Source organism: Puntigrus tetrazona, chromosome 2 (assembly GCF_018831695.1).
Source record: "Puntigrus tetrazona isolate hp1 chromosome 2, ASM1883169v1, whole genome shotgun sequence".
Classification (NCBI taxonomy): domain Eukaryota; kingdom Metazoa; phylum Chordata; class Actinopteri; order Cypriniformes; family Cyprinidae; genus Puntigrus; species Puntigrus tetrazona.
The window spans coordinates 21,809,505-21,829,985 of record NC_056700.1 but is presented as its reverse complement, the minus strand read 5'-3'; the positions used below and the strand labels follow the sequence as shown (position 1 = coordinate 21,829,985).

Here is a 20,481-nt window from a genome sequence, read left to right as displayed (position 1 = left end):
CATAAAATAAGTTCCTTATTTTGAAACTTAAAATAACTTAAATTATCAGAATGAAAATGAATGCCATTTACTATAACCCTGTTGGAAATAAGATATTTACTATTATTTAGAAAATTACTTTAATTTTCTCAAGATTTTTGATTCACCAAGAATCTGGATCAAATCTCCAATGTTGTAGAGGTAGTCCACTTTCAGCTTTATGTCGTAAACAAAAATAATTTATAATACATAATACTGGCCCTTTATTGTAAGTCATTTCTTAAACATGAAATATAGTACAATGACCAATCGAAATGTGCTAAAAAAAGGAAAAAAACAGTGTTCAAAATGTACAGACGTTTAATAAAAATGTGTTAAATACAGTGGGTACGGAAAGTATTCGGACCCACTTAAATTTTTTCTCTTTTTGTTATATTGCAGCCATTTGCTAAAATCATTCAAGTTAATTTTTTCCTCATTAATGTACACACAGCACCCCATATTGACAGAAAAACACAGAATTGTTGACATTTTTGCAGACTTATTAAAAAAGAAAAACTGAAATATCACATGGTACTAAGTATCACATGATCCTAAGTGCTGTGACACTCATATATTTAATTCAGGTGCTGCCCATTTCTTCTAGCCCTTGAGATAGTTCTACGTCCAGCTGTGTTTGATTATACTGATTGGACTTGATTAGGAAAGCCACACACCTGTCTATATAAGACCTTACAGCTCACAGTGCATGTCGGAGCAAATGAGAATCATGAGGTCAAAGAAAGAATTGTGACAAGGCACAGATCTGGTCTCTGAGTACTTTCTGTACCAACTGTATATGACAAAATAACTTTAACACAATAATTGTATTTTAAGAAGAGTTAGGTTTTAAATTAGGTTTTATACTCTTCTACATACACACTCACCTTAGAGTCTTACACATACAGAGCACTGGCTGAAGAATCTTGAGTTTCTCAGCTGTTAAATCACAGTTCATGAGGTTCAGGTCTCTGATGTTTGGAGAAACAGTCCTATCAATCTTTTCAAGGAATGAGCTGCTCACCTCTTAAAAAGACCATAGTGAAACAGTATAACTGAATGTATGGGATTTGATCCTCTTTCTCTCAAATCTAAAGATGGCCTGTCAATTATAGCCTCCCATTCCATCAAGTTAAACGGCTTGCTAACTTCACTATAAACCAGAAGGGAAAAAGGCAAAGACAATGGCGTAGAGTGTCAAGGTAGAGACAGGAAACTTAACAGAGGCAGAGAAGCCTGATCTAATATGTTGAGCACAGGCCGGCAAAGGAGGAAGTGCCCGGGAACTGTTTGGGACTAGACACTCATTAAATTTCCTCAAACAGTGACAATAACCAACCAGCCAACTCATGATGCAAACACAGAGCAATATGGGAAAACTGTAACAACAACAGGAGAGACAGGTGAATAACATAGTGAACACAGAAACTAACAACGAGCTGTAGATATTATTCTGAAGCTTCTGTTAAGATATACAAAAAAGCCTAGCAACATAGCAATCACTAAAGCAACATTATAGTAATAATAATTATTGTTTTAAAAAAATTTGGAATTTTAATACTGAGCTGGTCATTAGGCTGGTTTTAGTTTCAACTGGTATGTCCTCATAGTCAAAAGAATCTCAGGCTCTGACCTAGAGAAACATTAACATTAAATAACATAATAAAACATTAAATAACATTTAATAAAACAAAATATCCTAAATTAACTAGAAATAGAGTAACAAGGAAGTTATGCTGTTGCCAGGTCTGTGTGACAATTTTTTTATTTCTTTATTTGTCAAACAAGTTCTTGTACCAATTCAAACAGAAATAAACTCTACAAAGTCTCTAGTATCCAATGTATAATCAAAAGGTATGGTCAAAAAGCAACCTCAATGCATGCAAAAATAATTAAATGAAGAAATATTTACTGTTATTTAACACATTTTGGTTAAAGCTAGCTTTATTATTAATAATCAGATTTTTTTTTATTATATGCACACTGTATGACAAACATAGATTTACAAAGCCTGTTATGAAGTGCCACATTGTCTGAACCAAATACTCAGTGAAAACTCTTTGTGTTTTTTTTTTATTTTATTTAGTTTGATCATTTGAAATGTTCAGTTATTTATATTAAAGAATATTAAGCATATATATAAATATTAAGAATTTGACAGTTTCAGGAATTAGCAGCAGTGCAACAAAACACTTACCGTTATCTGACATAATTCTTCTCATCCAGTATCAAAATTTAAAGTTTACAGTATTATACAGCTATTTTACATGCAGAGAAATGTTTGACTTCATGCAAAAGTACAGAGAATTAAATATGACAAAATTGGTATCAGCTCTCTGTAGAAATCACATTCTATCCACTTTGGTTTATGTCAGTTCAAATTTTACACACTGTAGAGACATACAACAGGTGTACAACTCTTATGTTTCAGTTTTTCTTTCTCTACTGTGTTGTTGTTCTTCTCTTGGATTTAATTTGCATTCAAATGTTTTGCACTCTACTGCCATCTTCCTGCTTTAACTCTTTAACTTTATTCTTTTTCCTGTTAATTCACCCCATTCCAATATACCCTTTAATCTTTTTTAATCTCCAATTTTTACGTAATGTTTTCACCTCTGTTCTTTACATTGTCTGTCTGAACCAGTTCAAGGAATGAAAACAATAACAACAGATATTTTGATAGGAACACAATCAGAAACAGAAATTAAATCAAATTCAGTAATTCCAGACAGTTCCAGCTTTTGAATAGCCAGTAACTGGCTAATAACTTTATTTTATTACCCCATCTACCAGTCATGAATTCAAATAATGTGGCCTATGCAAATGTGAAACTGACACATCCAACATGAGTGAAATGTCTGCGCTCAGCCATAAGTTCATCACAATGGCAAATGCGGAGTTCTTCCAAGGATATGCCACTGTTAAGTATTACAACAACACAACTGTATAGAAATAAACCTTTAAAGAAATATTTTGCGTTCAGTGTTATCAAACAGGAAAATATACTGCAACATTTGTTCTCCTTTCATTTTTAAAGGTGAGCAGAGGATTTGAATGTTCTTCAAAAGGGAATATGATTCACACACATGAAGTCCTTTACACAATATGACAGAGCTGTGTTTAAAATTGAACTGAAAATTAAGTGCTGGTTATCCGGTTCAGGAGAACTGGCCTCAACTGAGCCAGGTTTCTCCCAGGTTTTTTTTTTTTCCTCCACAGATGGGATTTTGGTTCCTTGCCACTGTCGCCTCTTGTTTGCTTATTTGGGGACACTTAATTTCTAGCGATTACCATTCATTTGATTACACAGACCAACTGCATTTAATAAAAATTAAGTGTTTAATCTTGTCATTATACTTTACTATCTCCTATTTTATACTGTTCATTGCTTTAAAACAATCTGTATTGGTAAAAGTGCTACATGAATAAAAGTGATTGTTTGATTGATTTGCTAAAATTGATTTCTCTAAAAACTCCAGTATATTACTTTAGGGAGCATTGTAGTTTACATGTTATTTGTCAAAACATGTAAAACACAACATAGAGTCTCCAAGCAAAAGTTGTTAAGAGTCAGGTAAAGGAAGATGATTTAAAAGGTCGGGAACTTCTTTCAGAAGAATGGAGATGAACATTTCTTTCACAGTGTCACTACCTTTACGCACTACGCTACAGATCTTCCTCATGCTGGCTTCACTGGTTGAAGTAGGACGTGTGATTGCAGAATATAATTCTTCATGAATGATTTGCTTCTGAAGCAGTTTGTCTGCAATTTTATTCACATTCTCAACACTTTTAATAAGAGCACACCAGTTTCTATCAAAAAACTGAACTTTATCAAAGCTGACAGCTAATTGTGGTGTATTTTGGTTTTGTCGCGTTACAAACAAGGCCTCAGTCCTGTTTGGGTGAATGTTGATTAATTCTTTCCAAATTGTTGCAGTCCAAACTGATTTCTGATCATCCACTCGACTGAGAGACATTTTGATGTCATCGACCACAGGATGTTTCACCTGAAAGAAGTTTGGATCGACGTCTCCTCTTAGTTTGATCTCTTCAGGTTGGACAGAAGCACCAGGAACCTCAAGACTGTGTTGTTTCATCATCTGCAGTGGGGTTTCAGGTCTCGAACATTTAATTTGATGACAACATTTTTCTTCTGTTTTAATCTTTTCTTTAAAAAGTGAATCAGATGGGAAAAAATACACATGGAGAATGATGGGGTTCTTTTGTGTCATGAAGATCAGTAGATCACAGTGCACTTTCACTGGTAACCCTAATTTCATAAGCACCGTTTTAGGAGAAAAATATGGCTGGATTAATTTGGCATGAAAACGAGTCAACTCCACCGATTCCAAAGATATTCCTTCTTCTTCAACACTGAGGACCTTTACATCATCTCTGAGGGAAGGATCCGACTCTGCTAAACAGGCATAATGAGGCAGATGGGCCTCCTCCAGTTTCCCTGAGATCACCGTCACATCAATCACAGGACCGATTCTCTCACACCGAAGCCTCTCCAGCTCTGCTCTGAGGAAACCTCCATCCACTGCACGGTACTGGAGAGTGACGTCACCAGCACAGACCCATCGCATTCTGGTCCTGCTGCACTCGAATCGACCCGCCGGAGTGCTGATCCTGAACTCTGAGCCTCCTTCATCTGTACAGACTGACGGCTCCACTTGAACCCACTGATCAGAGTCAACAATGTGAATACAAGACTGACAATAAAGATTCATGGCAGATGGTTCAGAGATGTTCAATCTAGAAAGCAGAGACCATAATGGTAAATGACGTGACTAATATCAAAAACAAACAAACTTTTTACAAAATTAAACTGATCTTACTCTCTCAGCTTTCCCAAAACCTTTGGTTTGAAGTGAATCTCCACTTTGTCATTACAGCTCTGACTCCAGTCCTGTCCTTTGCACTGGTCAGTGGGTTTACTGCATTTCCACCTTGATTAATAGGAAGGAAATCAGAATACACATATACACACACAAAATATACCTACAATATGCTTTTTGTAGGTTTTTGTTATATTCTCAGGGATAAAGGTTTTGTAGATTTTATACTCCATACTTCACTTATTATTATAATTATTATTATTAACATATCAATTCAACAGTTTTTTATTAAAATAATAAAAAAGAGCTTCCATAAACTATTTATGATTGGATACAGTCAAAAACACAACTTTTGAGCAACACACAAACCCTTCAATGTTCACAGCGCAGTGTGGATCTTCCAGTGATTTCTTCAGTAAAATGAGTCCCTCCTCCAAAAGCAATCCGGTGACATTGACACTACAATATTGTACATAAGAAATAACACATAAAGTTACACAAACAGTAATGAGCCAAAAACGTTAAAAATGCATGCTTTATTTTAATAAGTGACATTTCAATTATCTTGCAGCATTGAGAGTGTGAGTTTAAAGTATTGTTTATGATGAACAACTCTATAACGTGGAATAAATTAATAGTATTTTTCAGTCAGTCATCATTTACTCATGCAAATGCATTTACCTGAGCTTGTGTAGACTGGTGCAGGTCTGGATGAGGGAAGTGATCCCAGAAGCCCAGTTTTTATTCAGACTGACCAGCTTCAGGTCAAACGTCTTCAAACCCACAGAGTGAAAAGAGGACAGCAGCAAACTGATATGCTCATCAAGAGCTGAAGAGCTGCAAAAACATATTTGACCACAACATGTTTGAATAACAGAAAAATGTAATGATTCATTAAAGCAAAGAAATACAAAAAATTATATTTTCACACTCTTCTGCAACTTTTCCTGCCCTGCTGAGTCTCTGTAAGAAGAGTGTCCAGTCAGTGTTGGATATCTCTGATTGTGGACATGTAAGACTGATGTTTAATACTGCTGGAAATTATGGATTCTTCTCAGATGAGCTCAAAGACAAGCTGAAACAGACACAAAGACACAGAGGAACATCTGACAACAGCACTGTACAATCACTAACGATATCAAGTAAGATTATGTTGTGCAATTGTTTCTTACGAGACATCTCCACCAGAGACTGAAAGGTTAAGTGACCATCTGGGACTCTCAGGACTGTATTCATCCTCCTGAACTCTTTAAAGTCAGAAGAACACATCACTTTTCTAAATAACTAAAAATATTATATTAAAAATGTCAATATAAGTAAATTTACTGTAGCTCTCGCAAGATTTTTCCTTCACCAACAATCCGGATCAAATTTCCAACTTCTGACAGATGATCTACTGACAACCTTGAGTCAAAAACAAAAGTAATGTATATATATTTATTATAGTATATAAATAATATATAATTATAATATATTACTACTTATATTATAGAATGTAGACAGTCACATAAACATATGGCTAAATAAGCAAAAGAATGACAAATATCTGAAAATAACGAAAAGGAAAGCTCTTTCATATGTATAGAAATGTCACTGACCAATAGAGACAAACAATTGCAGGTGCAGAAACAATTGCAAGGGCAAACAATAAAAAGTATTTAATTCTATACATTTATATATAGGCCTATGTATATAGATTTATGTAAATATTAAAGTACAACAAGCAATAAATTGTATGTTTTTCTACATACAAACACACTCACCTTAGAGTCTTACACATACAGAGTGCTGGCTGAAGAATCTTGAGTTTCTCAGCTGTTAAATCACAGTTCATGAGGTTCAGGTCTCTGATGTGTGGACAGCACTGAAGACAGTACAGCAGCACACGACAGTCTGTGCTCCTCAGAGAAATGTTAGACAGGTTCATGAACCTGTGTTTGTTCAAAGCTTCCCTGACAAATCTTTCATCCTGGAGCTCATACAGACAGTGGAGAGCAAATAACTCTAATTCATACTGCCGTGTCATTGCAGGAATCCGTTTTGCCAGCTTTTTCTTTAGTTGCCTTTTTTTCAGTTTGGTGATTTGAGGAACAGTCCACTTGATCGTTTCAAAGATTGAGCTTGTCGTCTTCTTATTTAAAAAACCACAGAGAAACATCATGACTGAAGGGATGGTATTTGATAGTCTAAGTCTCGAAATAGGAGACGACCTGTAAATTATAGCTTCTGAATCCATCAGGATAAACCGCTCACTGAGTTTCCACCAGGGCTCTTCCTCATCCAGCAAAACACAATAAAGCGCAGCAAAGAACTCCTGAAAGCTGAAATGGATAAACTTGAAAATTGGTCTGGTTTTTTTGCCTCTGAAATCATCTTTATACAAGAACAAAACAGTAGCTGGATCTAAACCAGTCTTGGCTACATCCTTATAATCAAAAAACACCAGACGGTTCTTCTTCCCTTCCTCTGCCAGTTGACCCAGACTCCTCAGCATGGTGAGGACAGACAGACTCTGGTCATGATGATGATCCAGTAGAGTGGACACAAAGTGTACATATATGGAGGTGGTTGTCTTTAGTTCTTTCATTACATGATCATCATCTGTAACGTGTTTCTTCAGACAAGCACAGACCATCCAACACAGAAAAGGCACAGAGCAGGCAGTCAGGAGGCTTTCATTAGTCTTCACGCTATCGTATGTTTTCCTGAAGAGCTGCTCATCCTGAAAGAACTTCTGGAAGTACTTCTGCACTCCTCTCTCAGAGAAGCCCATAATCTCAGTGAAACGCTGAGGACTCTTGAGGAGATTCATCAGCGCATTAGCAGCTACAGATCTTGTGGTGACAAGCATGAATGACTCAGGCAGCAAGAATCTTCTAAACAAGTTCCTAAGAATGACCATAGGTGGCGCTCTCTTGAATGGATTAGTGTGTAGTAACAAGAAGTGAATGGGTGGACAAGATATATACTCATCCATTCCATCAATGAGGATGAGGACTTTCTCTGGTGTAAACTGTAATATCTGTAAGATCTGATCTGATGTTAAACTGCAACCCCAGCTCAAGAGCTCAAATAAGCTCATCTCTTCAGAAACACATTTCAGCTCTTCACATTTCAGAAGAAAAACTGCATCAAAGTTTTCAGAGTAGAGCTCTCCAGAAGCCCAGTCCAACATGATCTTCTGTAACATGAAGGATTTCCCTCTTCCAGAATCTCCACTGAGAATCACAGTTTTTGGTCTGTTTCCATCACAGTCAGGACTGAACAGCTGGTCTATTCTGACGCTGTGACTCTTGTCATTTGATAACAGATGAGATAAAGCATCCACAGACCTCACATTCTCCTGATAGTATTTCTCAGTTTGATCTTTGCTCCTCTGAATGATCATTGGCTCAGTATATCGGGCGGCCAGATCCACAAGTTCATCAGATGGAAGATTATACTCTGTTACAAACTTAAACCTGTCAATAACTGAAGACTTGTACTGACGGACCATGTTGCTCTGCTCTAAGGAAAAAATATGCAAAAACCAGTGTAAATAATCAAGAACAAATTTGCTTAATAAACAAAATGTGCAACAGTGGCACATTCTAAATAACACTTTAACATTAGTTATTCACAGTATACATTAATAGAGGCTATGATGAAATGTGTATGCCTTTTCATAGGCTATTACATAGATTTAATGTAACAGTAATGTAACAGTACTTAGCATTACCTCTTCTGCTTATTGGCATCACCTCACTTCCTATGTCATGTTTGAGTTGAACATTTGTTAAACTTTGTAACTCAAATTTGTCAAAGTCAATGACATCACAAGACTGGAATCACAAAGAGAACAAAAATAATTAACCTCAGTTTGCTCATTATAACTGAATGCAATTTTTAAATAAAGCGTTTTTAGGATATTACAATAATTTAGAGCTTGAGTTAATTAATAATATATATTCATAGTAATGACATAGTAATTAATAATAAATTACTCTTTAAAATAAATCTTTTCAATAATATATTGTTCATTACTTACAGCAGCCATGCATCTGATGTAAGCTTCTCCTTTTATCTTTGAATCTTGAGATTTCCTCTGTGTGGGAATTTTTAAAAGCAGAATGTGTTTTTAGTGGTGCACTAAAAAACTAAGAATCTAAAAATATAAACATACATAAAACATACACATTGTTCCTTTATATGGTTACTCCTATTTTATACAAAGAGTTCACAAACCACAATGACATTAAATCCATATACAGATTGTAATGAACAAATAATTGTTAATGACATATTAAAACGCAAATCACAGTTAAAGGCATTATGATTAAAAAATGAGGAAGCAATAGCATTGCCTAACATCAGACTTCAATAACCTGATTCTGGTCAGAACTACATGGATTTTAGTGTCAATTAAAGGATGAAAATATTAGGTTTTGCTGTTAGATGCACGTATAAAAAACATTTTTCAAGTTTTTAGATTTTGTAGCAGTATAGTAGATTTACTAATTAGAAAACTGTGATTTAAATTTACTTGATAGCAATTGCCAGAAATGTATTAAGAAGTGTGTTAATTTGACTTATCAGATACTATGGCAAATCAGGTATCTACCTGTTTAGGTGTTAACATTAGCATAACCATAACTCCTTTACCGGTTTCTCAGTCCACCTGTCTTCAGATAACACGTAACAAGGACCTTGTTTTTCTTTCTTCATGCCTTTCTCCACCAATTCAGGCAGATCGTTCTTTTTACCTAAAACAGGTTTTGGAGTTAAAGTCTGCCTGCACTGAGGACAGCTGTAAACTCTCTTCTTATCATCCTTTTCCCAGCAGTCTGTAATACAGCTCATACAGTAACTATGTCCACAGGAGATGGTCACTGGATCCTTCAGTTGATTCAGACAGATTGGACAGCTGAACTGATCCTCATTCCATGAATTACTGTCTTCAGCCATTTTTCTTCAGACATGCACACAGCCGAGCTGTGCACGCAAAACCTCCAGATTCAGTCAACCATACCAGTTAATGTCAAAAACATATTCTGAAATGAAATGAAGGTCCTTCTACCAAAAAGTGTGGTCACTAGATTTCTTCAGTCATGGCTTCAGACTGGATCTCGAGAAACGAAGACGATTTTTTATTTGAGAAATGTGTGCAAAATGGGTGTGTCCGGGCGAGTTTGGGCTAGTTAATTTCAGAAGACTGGTACTACTGGTAGATGCTGTGACCACACCATTCTCCATTTGAGTCTTTCTTCTTCATCATCATTATTTTCTCATTCGTCTGTGTACATTCGTGCTCTGTTGTTTTTGCTTGTTCGCAATAATTAATTCACAATGAATCTTGTTTCCAGTTTTTTACTAAAATTTATTTTACTAAAAAAAATTGGAATTGAGACGAAAAAATTAAGTTTTGTTTTGGATCCTTTTCTTTTGTCTTTGATTAATACAATTATACATTTAGTATCCCATTATTTTACTCACATTAAATAATGATTGTCACCAGAGGTCGCCATTACCGGGGGGTTCTGACTTTTTCACTTGAAGGAATAGCTCCCCAAAAATTCACAATTTACTCACCCTCGAGTAGTTCTAAACCTGTATAATTTTATTTGGATTGTACTGCCTGCCTTTGACCCTCTCGCTCAGTTTATGGTTTTCTTATCCTGTTGATAAAACTTAAAAAGGCTATTCGTTTAAAAGTCTCTTGGGCTTTGTGTGCTGTCATTTTCTTGTCTGTCAGTCCCCACATTTAAGACCTGAAACCTTAAGAACCTTATACCATTTGTAACCCTTCTTTTACCCCAAGGGGTTAATTTAATATTTGTCCCAGAAGAATCCTGGATCCCCGACAATTAGTTGGTGAATTAGGTCGGTTTTTTTCTCTTTCCCTTTAATTCTTACAAACTCAGTTTTTCGATTCCCCAATATGTTAACTTGATAAATCCAATAAAATACAAATTTGCAAAGTGGTAAAGAAAAAAGAATAACAAAGATTTATTGTGTTACAAATATGCAAATTAACTCAAACCATATGCAAAACAGTCAAATAGTGAAATGTTTGATCGATCGTACACGTTGGGGCCCAGTTCGTTGGTGCACTTAAAACAAGCGATTCCTTTACGGGAACAAGGCACTTACGTTCTTCCGATGAGAATTTGTGAAACAATCCTATGTTCCTTAAGCACTCCACGTCCTGTCACGATACGTCGGGAAAACACGATGAACAACTGATCCACTCCCCGCGACGAAGCACACAAGTCGCCTCAGTCCCTCACGCACCAAGAAGTTCGGTCGATTCACGAAGAGACTTCCAGAGTTTAACCGTTTATATGGCCGCTAGGCCAGTGTCACACGCGGCATGAGTGAATTATGAACCGTTCTCCGAACTAATTATGAACTTTTCCCGACGACAGATTGCGGAAACACACACTCACACCATGTGCGATAAGTTCTTCCTTATTACGTGACTCACGCCACAACGCAACATTAAGCTCAACAGTCATTGGCTTGCGTTAGCATACCTACATTGAACACACTTTCCTATTGGACAACCCGAACACAACTACGTTGGTTATTTGCTACTTTTTTGGTTCTTTGGCAAACAGGTCAATCAGTAATTCCTCCAATGCCAGTTCCGGCTTGGGCTTCAAGGCAACTGACATTAACTCAGGAATGAGCACAGAAGAGTCAAGTAGGCATCCTCCTGAACCTACTCCTCTGTTAGGGAGGACCCGCTCAGACACAATGAATATCCAGTGTATTGAGCAACTGGAATTTTCTTTGGGTTCTGATTGGAGGAGGTGAGTATCTAGCCTGCTTAAGAAGCACATCTTTAATATGCCCTCAATCCAGGGAACCAGTTCTGAATAGTCCTCTGTAAAATGAGTGTCCCCTTGACATAAGGGTAGGAGTTGCCCTCCTTCTGCTTGATCCACAAGTATATGTGGTTTGTTCAGTTTAAAGAGAGAGAGAAAAAACTCAAAATCTGGCAGCCCTGTTTGAAGTAAAAGTAACAGTCAATATTTCTTTTAATAACCATGAGTTTAGTCACCTATTAGCAAGTTCTGACATATTTTGTTGACCCTGGAAGAACATTTCCAAAAAAATAGTACGTAATTGACCAGATCTCTACACCTAAACCATAGCTTACCTACACCTGAACTAATATCTAAAATCAGAGGAAATGACAGATAGAAGCCTAAACTTCACAAAAATCTGATTGACTAATCACAATGAAGACGCAGAACTCATCAAAATCAGGTTCTGCTCTACAGGAAAATGGATCATATGTAATGGTTATTGGGAGCATGCCAAAATAAGTCCACACTGTCCCCATCCAGGCCTAACAAAATAAACTAAACTGTTGTGTGAGGGGGCTAATGGATATTTATGGGGGTGGTTTATATTCATATTCTTAACAAATTTCTTTATAAAAAAAAAAAATAGTAACAGCACAACCATAGCAAGGGATGCAACACATACTGAGATGGACCTGTTCTAATTTTTAAATGAACTCAAACATTGGTCTTCTTCTTGGGTGTCGGGGTCTTCTTCTTCTTGGGTGCAGGGGTTTTCTTCTTGGGTGCGGGGGTTTTCTTAATCTTGTGTACGGGAGTCTTCTTCTTCTTGGGTGCAGGGGTCTTCTTCTTCTTGGGTGCAGGGGTTTTCTTAATCTTGTGTGCGGGACTCTTCTTCTTGGGTGCAGTGGTTTTTTTCTTCTTGGGTGCAGGAGTTTTCTTCTCTTTCTTTATTGCAGGAGGCCTTTTCTCCTTCTTGGGTGCAGGAGTTTTCTTCTCTTTCTTTATTGCGAGAGGCTTTTTCTCCTTCTTGGATGTGATGGTTTTCTTCTCTTTCTTTGGTACATGGGGTTTTCTTTCTGTTTTATTTATGATGTTAATATGGCTCATGTTGTGAAGAGATCTTTGTTCTAGCATCAGCAACATAAAGCACAAATATATATTACAGTTAGTGCTGTCCACACATAAATTAGTACATTACAATTTATAACATACTGTATGGGTTACATAATTTTCCATATGCCAATGATTGAAAATTATTTTATTTTTTTTCTCATTCATCAAAATCCCTTACCAATTGATATTCTGTTTACAGTGTTTATGTTTGCTGGTAATGCTGCAGAATTTCCAGCAATGTTATGGTTGTCTTGTTGATTAATCCCAGTATTAAGTCCTGTGACAAAGAAGACACATTATCATTTTTTGCTCATAAAACTAGCTTCATACATTACATGTCATTTTTGCACATAAAAAATTGTTCATAAAATATTTTATACATTACATTATATTTTACATGAGCTTCTTAATACTTAATTAAAGTAAGCATTCATGTTTTATGCATTAATCTATTATGGATGTAATTATAAATACTTTTGGACTTTCATACAATATGAAAAGTCAGTTGTTTAATTTCAATATATTCCTCCCATTTGTGGATGCTTTTTTTTTTTTTGCTGTAGTACATAAATCTCACATCAGATGTGTTTGTCTAATAAAATAACATAACACGCCTATTTCTATTTTCCACAATTAATGGTTAAAAACAAAGAACCGCTTTTGTTGTCCGCATGTAACATCAAACCAGGACAGTTGTAACAGTCATTATATTTAAAGTGCTAAACAGGATATTAAAACTGCATACATATTTTGTACACTGAATGAAAAAAATAAAATAAAATAAAATAAAAAAAAAAAAATATATATATATATATATATATATATATATATATATATATATATATATATATGGCAGATATGCATTGTCCCACTTTATCAATAACAGCATGGGACTTTTTAAAAAATATTTTTTTTCAACAAGGACTGTCTACTAATAATAAGGTAAACTCACTTTTACATGGCACTGAGCATTCAGGATCAGAAAGCTTGCGTTTCCTGCTGACACCACCTGTTAACATTAAACACAGTTCATAGTCTGTAACTGTAGTTCTCATAATCTCTTTTATATATTCTCTTACCCAGTTCTTTGAAGAGGTGTTCTTCATTTTCTTCCAGCAAATAATAAAAGGCCTTTTTGACTTCTCTGGTAGTTAAAGATTCAAGGAGCTTTCTCATTCGATCTTGATCTGTTCTTTCCTTTTTGATCTCTGCATATTTTTCGTTGTGCATCATGCCCTTGCTGCGCAGTTCATCTGCTATTGGAATCACCGAAGTAACCCCCTTGAATAAGTTTTGCAGAGTTTTCCTCCACAAACCTGGCCTCTGGGGATAAATGAATATCATGTATTACACTGCAACTTTAATACACATGCAAATATGCAGTTTTGTAGTTTCTTTTGTTCGAAAATATAATAAAGATCATAAAAAAACTGCTAGAACACGCACAGGACTGCTTCCCAATCCTACCTAGACTTCATTTATATCTCTTTTATCCAGATACTTTTTTTTTTAATTACATAAATCAGTCCAGTACTCAAACAAGTCAAATTACTTCAGTTCAGAGAGGACAAATACTCATGATAATTATAGGTAACTGAAGGCAACGTTTATATGGCGTGGAAAAATATATACTAGAGGCTATGGAAGCAACCAGCATTATTCAAATTGTTTCTTTTGTGCCAAACAGAAGAAAGAAATTCATACAGATTTGAATCGACACGCTGGTTTTTGGGTGATCTACCCCTTTAAACTACACAACTACACTACATAAGCATTATTGTTGAGCACTTTATTGTTTAGCCTATAGGTTGTGTTATTAAGTAGCGCAGTCTAGACCAGAGCTGATTATATACAGTATAATTCTCGTACCTTCGCATAAGTCCAGCTGCTCTTCTTGTTTGTTTTCTGCCATTTTTGTGGGTAACGCACGATTTCAGATTATAATCTAATACTTATAATTGATATTACTATTATAAAATTGTAACGCTTTGTTGCCACACATAAACGAGGTGGGGTTTAGTAAGAGAAAACGAAAGTGATTTGTTTCAGGTAAAAGGCGATATGATTGGTCCAGGTGATCCTAACTACCGTAGCTCATAAATATCACAATGAGGTGATATTTGTTAAATGTGAGCCAAAATCATCACATTTAAAATACAAACTCCTTCAGTCTGTGTGCACTGAATTTAATACAGCAATGTTACAACTCTGTAAAAACATCTTCTGCCTTCTTCATTCACTCCCCATATCAATACACCCTTTGTTCTTGTTTCCTAATTCTTTCATTATGTTTTCTGTTCTTCATATTCGTCTGCCGGCACATAATAAGCGCATGTTCTAGTTTCTAATACCTGACAATAATCAAAGACCAGTAAGGTGTTTCTTTAGAAAAACTGGGACCGGAAACGGTGTACTGGTTGATGCCATAACTACATCTTTCTGTATTGACATCCATTGAAAAGTAGCAATGTTAATAGCTGGCTATTACTGCTTTAGATAGATAGATAGATAGATAGATAGATAGATAGATAGATAGATAGATAGATAGATAGATAGATAGACAGACAGATAGATAGACAGATAGATAGATAGATAGATAGATAGATAGATAGATAGACAGATAGACAGACAGATAGATAGATAGATAGATAGATAGATAGATAGATAGATAGATAGATAGATAGATAGATTAATTGCATGCTTACGACTTTTCTCATTTGCTAGTTTTAGTCACAGCATATAATAGTCCCTTTCTAAGCATATATTGAATTGACAAAAAACAACCAAAACAAAAAAAGCTTCGTAGATCAAGGGAGTTTCACAATACATCTGTGCTTGCTGTTTAATAAACATTCTAAGCTGGCAGCTACAGCATTGATATTAAAGGATTTATATCGAACTTTGTCTTGGAAACTATATATAAACTAAAGTATAGAATCAATTCGCACGTTGTGGAGCATTGCTCTGTAAAATGAATGGGTGGATGATTCAGCTGTGGGCGCCATCTTCTGGCGGGAAGCAGGAATTCATTCTGTGCTCACAGGTCACTATATGTCTATTTTCTAGGCAATGAGCGAGCATTGTTTATACACTTGTGCACTGAATCATTGTATCACTGCCTCCTTATATTATATTTGACATGATATGTTTTTATTGTAAATGCTGACTTTTATTGGCTCATTAAAATACCACATAACAACAAACATGAAAATTCACACTAGGGGAGTAGAGCAACATTAAGAATTATACCTGATGTCTTCATTGTAAGCTAATATAATGAATCTTGAGATGAGACTACTAGGATTGCTGCTATAGTCCTCAATACTGGCAAAACAGAATAAGAGATAAAAGAAATAAACCTCAAATATCAGCATTGATCTGCAAATAGTAAGAATAGAAATAGAATAACAAAGTATATGAAAAAATGTGAAGGATGTATGTCTCCATTAAAATATTCTTCATTTAGTGAAAATAGTGTGAGAAAATTTGAGATTGACAAATGAGACAATTTAATTAAATAGTAACATTAATTAATTTTCTTACTCTTCTGCTAAATTCTTGCTGAGTCTCTGTAAGAAGAGTTCAGTCAGTGCTGGATATCTCCGATTGTCATTTAATAACGTCTCTCAAAGCAATAAAACAAAGATAAGTCAACAAAATTTTTGACCATTTGCAATCCATATTACACATTTTAATCATTAAACAGTGCAACAAAAACACTTAAAAGTTGTAAAAACACTTAAAGTGCCTAACAATAATACTAATATATCAAATTCAGTAATTGTATTCCTATAAGGGCGTGACGTCACGTGAAAACTATCAATAATTATTAACATTTTCTTTTATTGAGTTTCAAGCATTTTCATGTACTAGATCAGATTTACACTTATGTTTAACAAATGGATACATTTCATCATAAGTCAAATGAAAACAAAAAACCTATTAAGGAGATAGAAAGAGATACATTTACTTCAGCGTTAAGCATGAGCAGTATAAAGTATTAAGCATTAAAGAGATGATATGACACTTTTTTTTTTTACCTGTTCTTCATAGACATGTCCACAGTGCACAATAAAACGCAGAATTAATTTTTTTTAAATCCCAAAACATTCATTGGGTGTAACCCCGGTGTCCTCCAAATAAGACTTGCTGCAAACAGCAACATTTAACTAAGGGACCACTTACAAATCATCTGTTTTGGTCTTGGAAGACTTTCCATGGAAGATTTCTCTAAATGCTACATTTTCAAGTTCAATCTTAAGGCAAATGACATCGTCTGACATTAAGAAACATGAATAAGCACAAACACACATAAGCACATTCTTCAGTTTTATTATCATGATCATTATCTTTGGTGTATGGCACACACAGATACGCACCAGTTATGTGGAAAAGTCTGTGTTAAGTAAAAAGCTTTCAAATTTATTTGGGTCCCGATCAAATTGTGGCATAATGTCACATCTTACCCCAGGGCATGTTACGACTTATCCAGACTAGGGCATAAATGATGATAACATTTCCCTTCTTTCACTTTTGTTTAAAACTAAACATGCATTTTCTGTTTGCGCTATAAAAAATATATATAATAAAAGCCATTTAATAACACACTTGTAACTGGTGTGAATCACATTTTGAATGCACTGGCTTAAAAGAACTGGTCCTTATAGAACTGTTTTCTGTTTTACCGTGTCTTAGTTTAACTTCACAGTTCACAAAAACACACACACACACACATATGTGGCAATGATGACAATGAAATTGATAACAATTGTAATTTGTATGAACTTAACGAGATTTTTTTAGTCCCTTATCTTCAGCTGCATCTTAATTTCCAAGTGACCTTTCCGTGTCTTTGGTTGCAGGGGTCTTCGGTCTCCTGGGTGCATTCATTTGCTGAAGAAAGATTACAGGATTATTACTAACATTGTGGACGGTATTAAATAAGCCTATTTGTGATTTGATTAGTTTGTTTTAAACTAAATCAGTAAAATAGACTTTTGACTGCACAAGGTAATGCAAATTATTTGCTCAAGGACAAGACAACAGCAATCTTATAAACTTTGCCTGACTCCCTTCCTCGCGCATGCGCGAGTCGAACTTGTCCGGACTTGTCTAGCGCAGGCGAGAAGAAGTTCGAGTTCGGCAACATCTAGAATAGCGGAGTAATACGGACTTCCCTGGCTTTGATTATTTCTTTAAAGTCTGTTTTCTATTGTGTGGTGTTGCTGTGCGTTGATAATTCCGTAAGTAACTATATCTGTTATCATTGTAGATGCGTTTCAGAGTGTGTTATAACGTAATTCAGTTTATTCTACCTCAGATTGCGTTATTACGATTGCGTCATTACAAATGCAATAGCGGTAGTTCTTAGGCATTTGACACGTCATTCGATTGTTTGCAATCGAAGAGTATAATTTATTTGTATAAAGTATCGCTTGTTGGGTACTGTTGTAAATATCGATCCAATCAGCATTACATGGAGCACCCGCGAGCGCTACAGCGTCATTTGACACCGCAAACAACAGCAGCAGCAGCAGCTTCGGTCTATTTAATAAAGCTACCTATGTGCTCATATGTGACAAGAAGCTCTTGTTTAGTTTAGTTCACTATTACCTTAGACCAGACATCTCAAACTCAGGCCCGCGGGCCAAAAGATGATTTCAAATATGTATTACATCTGGCCCGCCGGGCCGTTATACAGCGCACGTACCGCTAAAGGTGCCTACACATTGAACGCGTCATTCATTGTGTATGTGCGTCGTCAGCGACAGAGCACAAGTCCTCGCTGAGGCGCAGAGCGTCGCGCAAGGGTGGCGTTTGACTCCCGATTTAAAACATTTTTAATTCGAGCGTCAAAACGCTGTGACGACATCTACGCGCGGCCAATAGGAGAGCAGCCGGTGCCGGGGGCGGGAGTTCCCTATGTGGAGCGGAAAGCTAAGCTTAGCTGCTGCTAAGCGATAGAAGAGGCACTTCCGTCCGCGACACTTTTCGTTCGTGTCTTAAAAACACGAACGGAAGGGAAATGGAGCAGGCTCGATGTGTGGCAATCGTCCCGCGAAATTGCGGCAGCATTTTTCTACGAGTGCCGGATCAGTCTGTTTTGATTGTCGAAAATGCCGCGGCATTGGCGATACTCGGGGCTCGAAGTGTCAGCATTTTATGTGGCCGTTTTTAATTTTTATTTTTTTAATTATTTAAAATGGATAAATATTATTTTATTTACTGATGGCATGGTCTGTTCAAAGTTGAAAGATATTTTTTTTAGGTGTTGGCCTTGATGGTCTGTGATGAAAAGATTTAGGTTACAATTAAAATGAATAAAGTTAAAGATATAGAAGCCTGATATTTTTTTTCAGTTTTTGTTTTTATTATTTTCTTAAACCTGTTCTGGTTTCAGTATTTAAGCAAAAATTCAATTGTAATATATGAGGATGCTTAATACAGTAGTTTACTGTATCTTAAAGATAATAAAAACATAAATAAATAAAAATAAAAATTGGTCTGGCCCTCGACAATGTTCTTTTTTTAATTTTGGCCCTCTGTGAATTTGAGTTTGACACCCCTGCCTTAGACAGTTATATAGAGTATGTTGTATGTTATATCTGTATCTTTGTCATCTCGTATAATCCATCTGTATTTTTTCTCCACCACACACACGTTTTGTACATATCCACGCCAATCAATAAACTTTGATCAGAGTTTCAGCCACGCGACTGCGCGCAGAATATCTCACAGTAGCCTTCATAACATGCAATTCAAAACAGGTTTCACTTACTATTCAGTTTAGCTGTAGCTTTTTTAAGTCGCCATCGACGTGATCCACTGCATCACCACCTGACCTCAGCCACACAACAGGTCACGTTAGACTAACCATACAGGTAGTTTCGAGTTAACTTAAACTTATTTAATTACCACCAGCTGTATATCTCTTACCAAGGTCCCTGAAGAGATATGGTTCGTGATTTTTCAGAGCATAGAAAAAATCAATTTTCACTCTGCTTCCTCCAGCATCGAGGGCTTGTAAGAGCGATCTCATTCGGCCCTGGTTGGTTTTTTCTGCACTGATCACTGAATACGTTTCAGGATGTATCATGCCCTTGCTTTTTAGTTCATCTGCTATTGGCATCACTGAGGCAACTCTTTGAATGAGCTCAGCGCTCATCCTATCCACAAATTCCACCTCTGGGCATTAAAAAAATACAGTACGATTAAATGCGGTCATTAAAACAACGTTTTTGTATGTCCTCGTTATGCGAATAAACAGTCTGGTTAATAATAAAAAAAAAGTGTAATGTTAGCTTAGCTAAACTGTTGGAGTTTTAACTTTTTGACTTACCAAGTCTTTCCGAGTTCATCGTGTCGGATAACAGACCGCGAATTAAAATGAAACGACGCTCGGCCAGATACGTTTAACGTTTAAATATACGATATCTAACACTTAGTCGTAAAATTCTGCCTATATAATCGAATTCCACGTAAAGAAAAGTTGCACGCTCCCTTAAAAAACGAAAGCGGTTATGATTAAATGACGTATACATTACGTACACATTAGGACGTGACGTGCACCGCCCAGCTTCGCGCCATTTGCAGATGAGTAGTATACTGCATCGCTTATAGCCTATAAAACTGGTTTATTTGCTAGTTCCAAAGGTCATACGACTTTTTTCCCCTATTGTAGCGCACAAACGGAATTTAATTCACTATAGTGTGTA

The 20,481-nt window shown here is 36.0% G+C and overlaps 2 protein-coding genes and 1 long non-coding RNA gene across 3 annotated transcripts; all 3 read right to left on the bottom strand.

The window, feature by feature from the left end:
- Positions 1-2,753: 2,753 nt before the first annotated feature.
- Positions 2,754-11,104, bottom strand: nlrp1 (NLR family pyrin domain containing 1). Its single transcript, XM_043259004.1, is given in 12 exon segments — positions 2,754-4,779; positions 4,863-4,973; positions 5,232-5,321; positions 5,544-5,699; positions 5,794-5,937; positions 6,035-6,109; positions 6,189-6,266; positions 6,626-8,369; positions 8,581-8,683; positions 8,890-8,946; positions 9,504-9,604; positions 10,992-11,104. Coding segments are annotated over 11 exon segments (3,819 nt in total). The 5' UTR covers positions 9,567-9,604; positions 10,992-11,104; the 3' UTR covers positions 2,754-3,581.
- LOC122358999 (PYD and CARD domain containing) lies at positions 10,824-14,786 on the bottom strand. Its single transcript, XM_043259049.1, has 5 exons — positions 14,636-14,786; positions 13,846-14,089; positions 13,719-13,775; positions 12,945-13,043; positions 10,824-12,780 (listed from the first exon to the last, which is right to left on the bottom strand). The coding sequence occupies exons 2-5, from the start codon at positions 13,997-13,999 to the stop codon at positions 12,368-12,370; spliced, it is 723 nt and encodes a 240-aa protein (XP_043114984.1). The 5' UTR covers positions 14,000-14,089; positions 14,636-14,786; the 3' UTR covers positions 10,824-12,367.
- Positions 14,787-17,082: 2,296 nt separating this feature from the next.
- Positions 17,083-19,057, bottom strand: LOC122359002. The gene is made up of 2 exons (XR_006252672.1): positions 18,477-19,057; positions 17,083-17,659 (listed from the first exon to the last, which is right to left on the bottom strand). It is a non-coding gene; the product is annotated as an uncharacterized LOC122359002 (long non-coding RNA).
- Between the last annotated feature and the right edge of the window lie 1,424 nt (positions 19,058-20,481).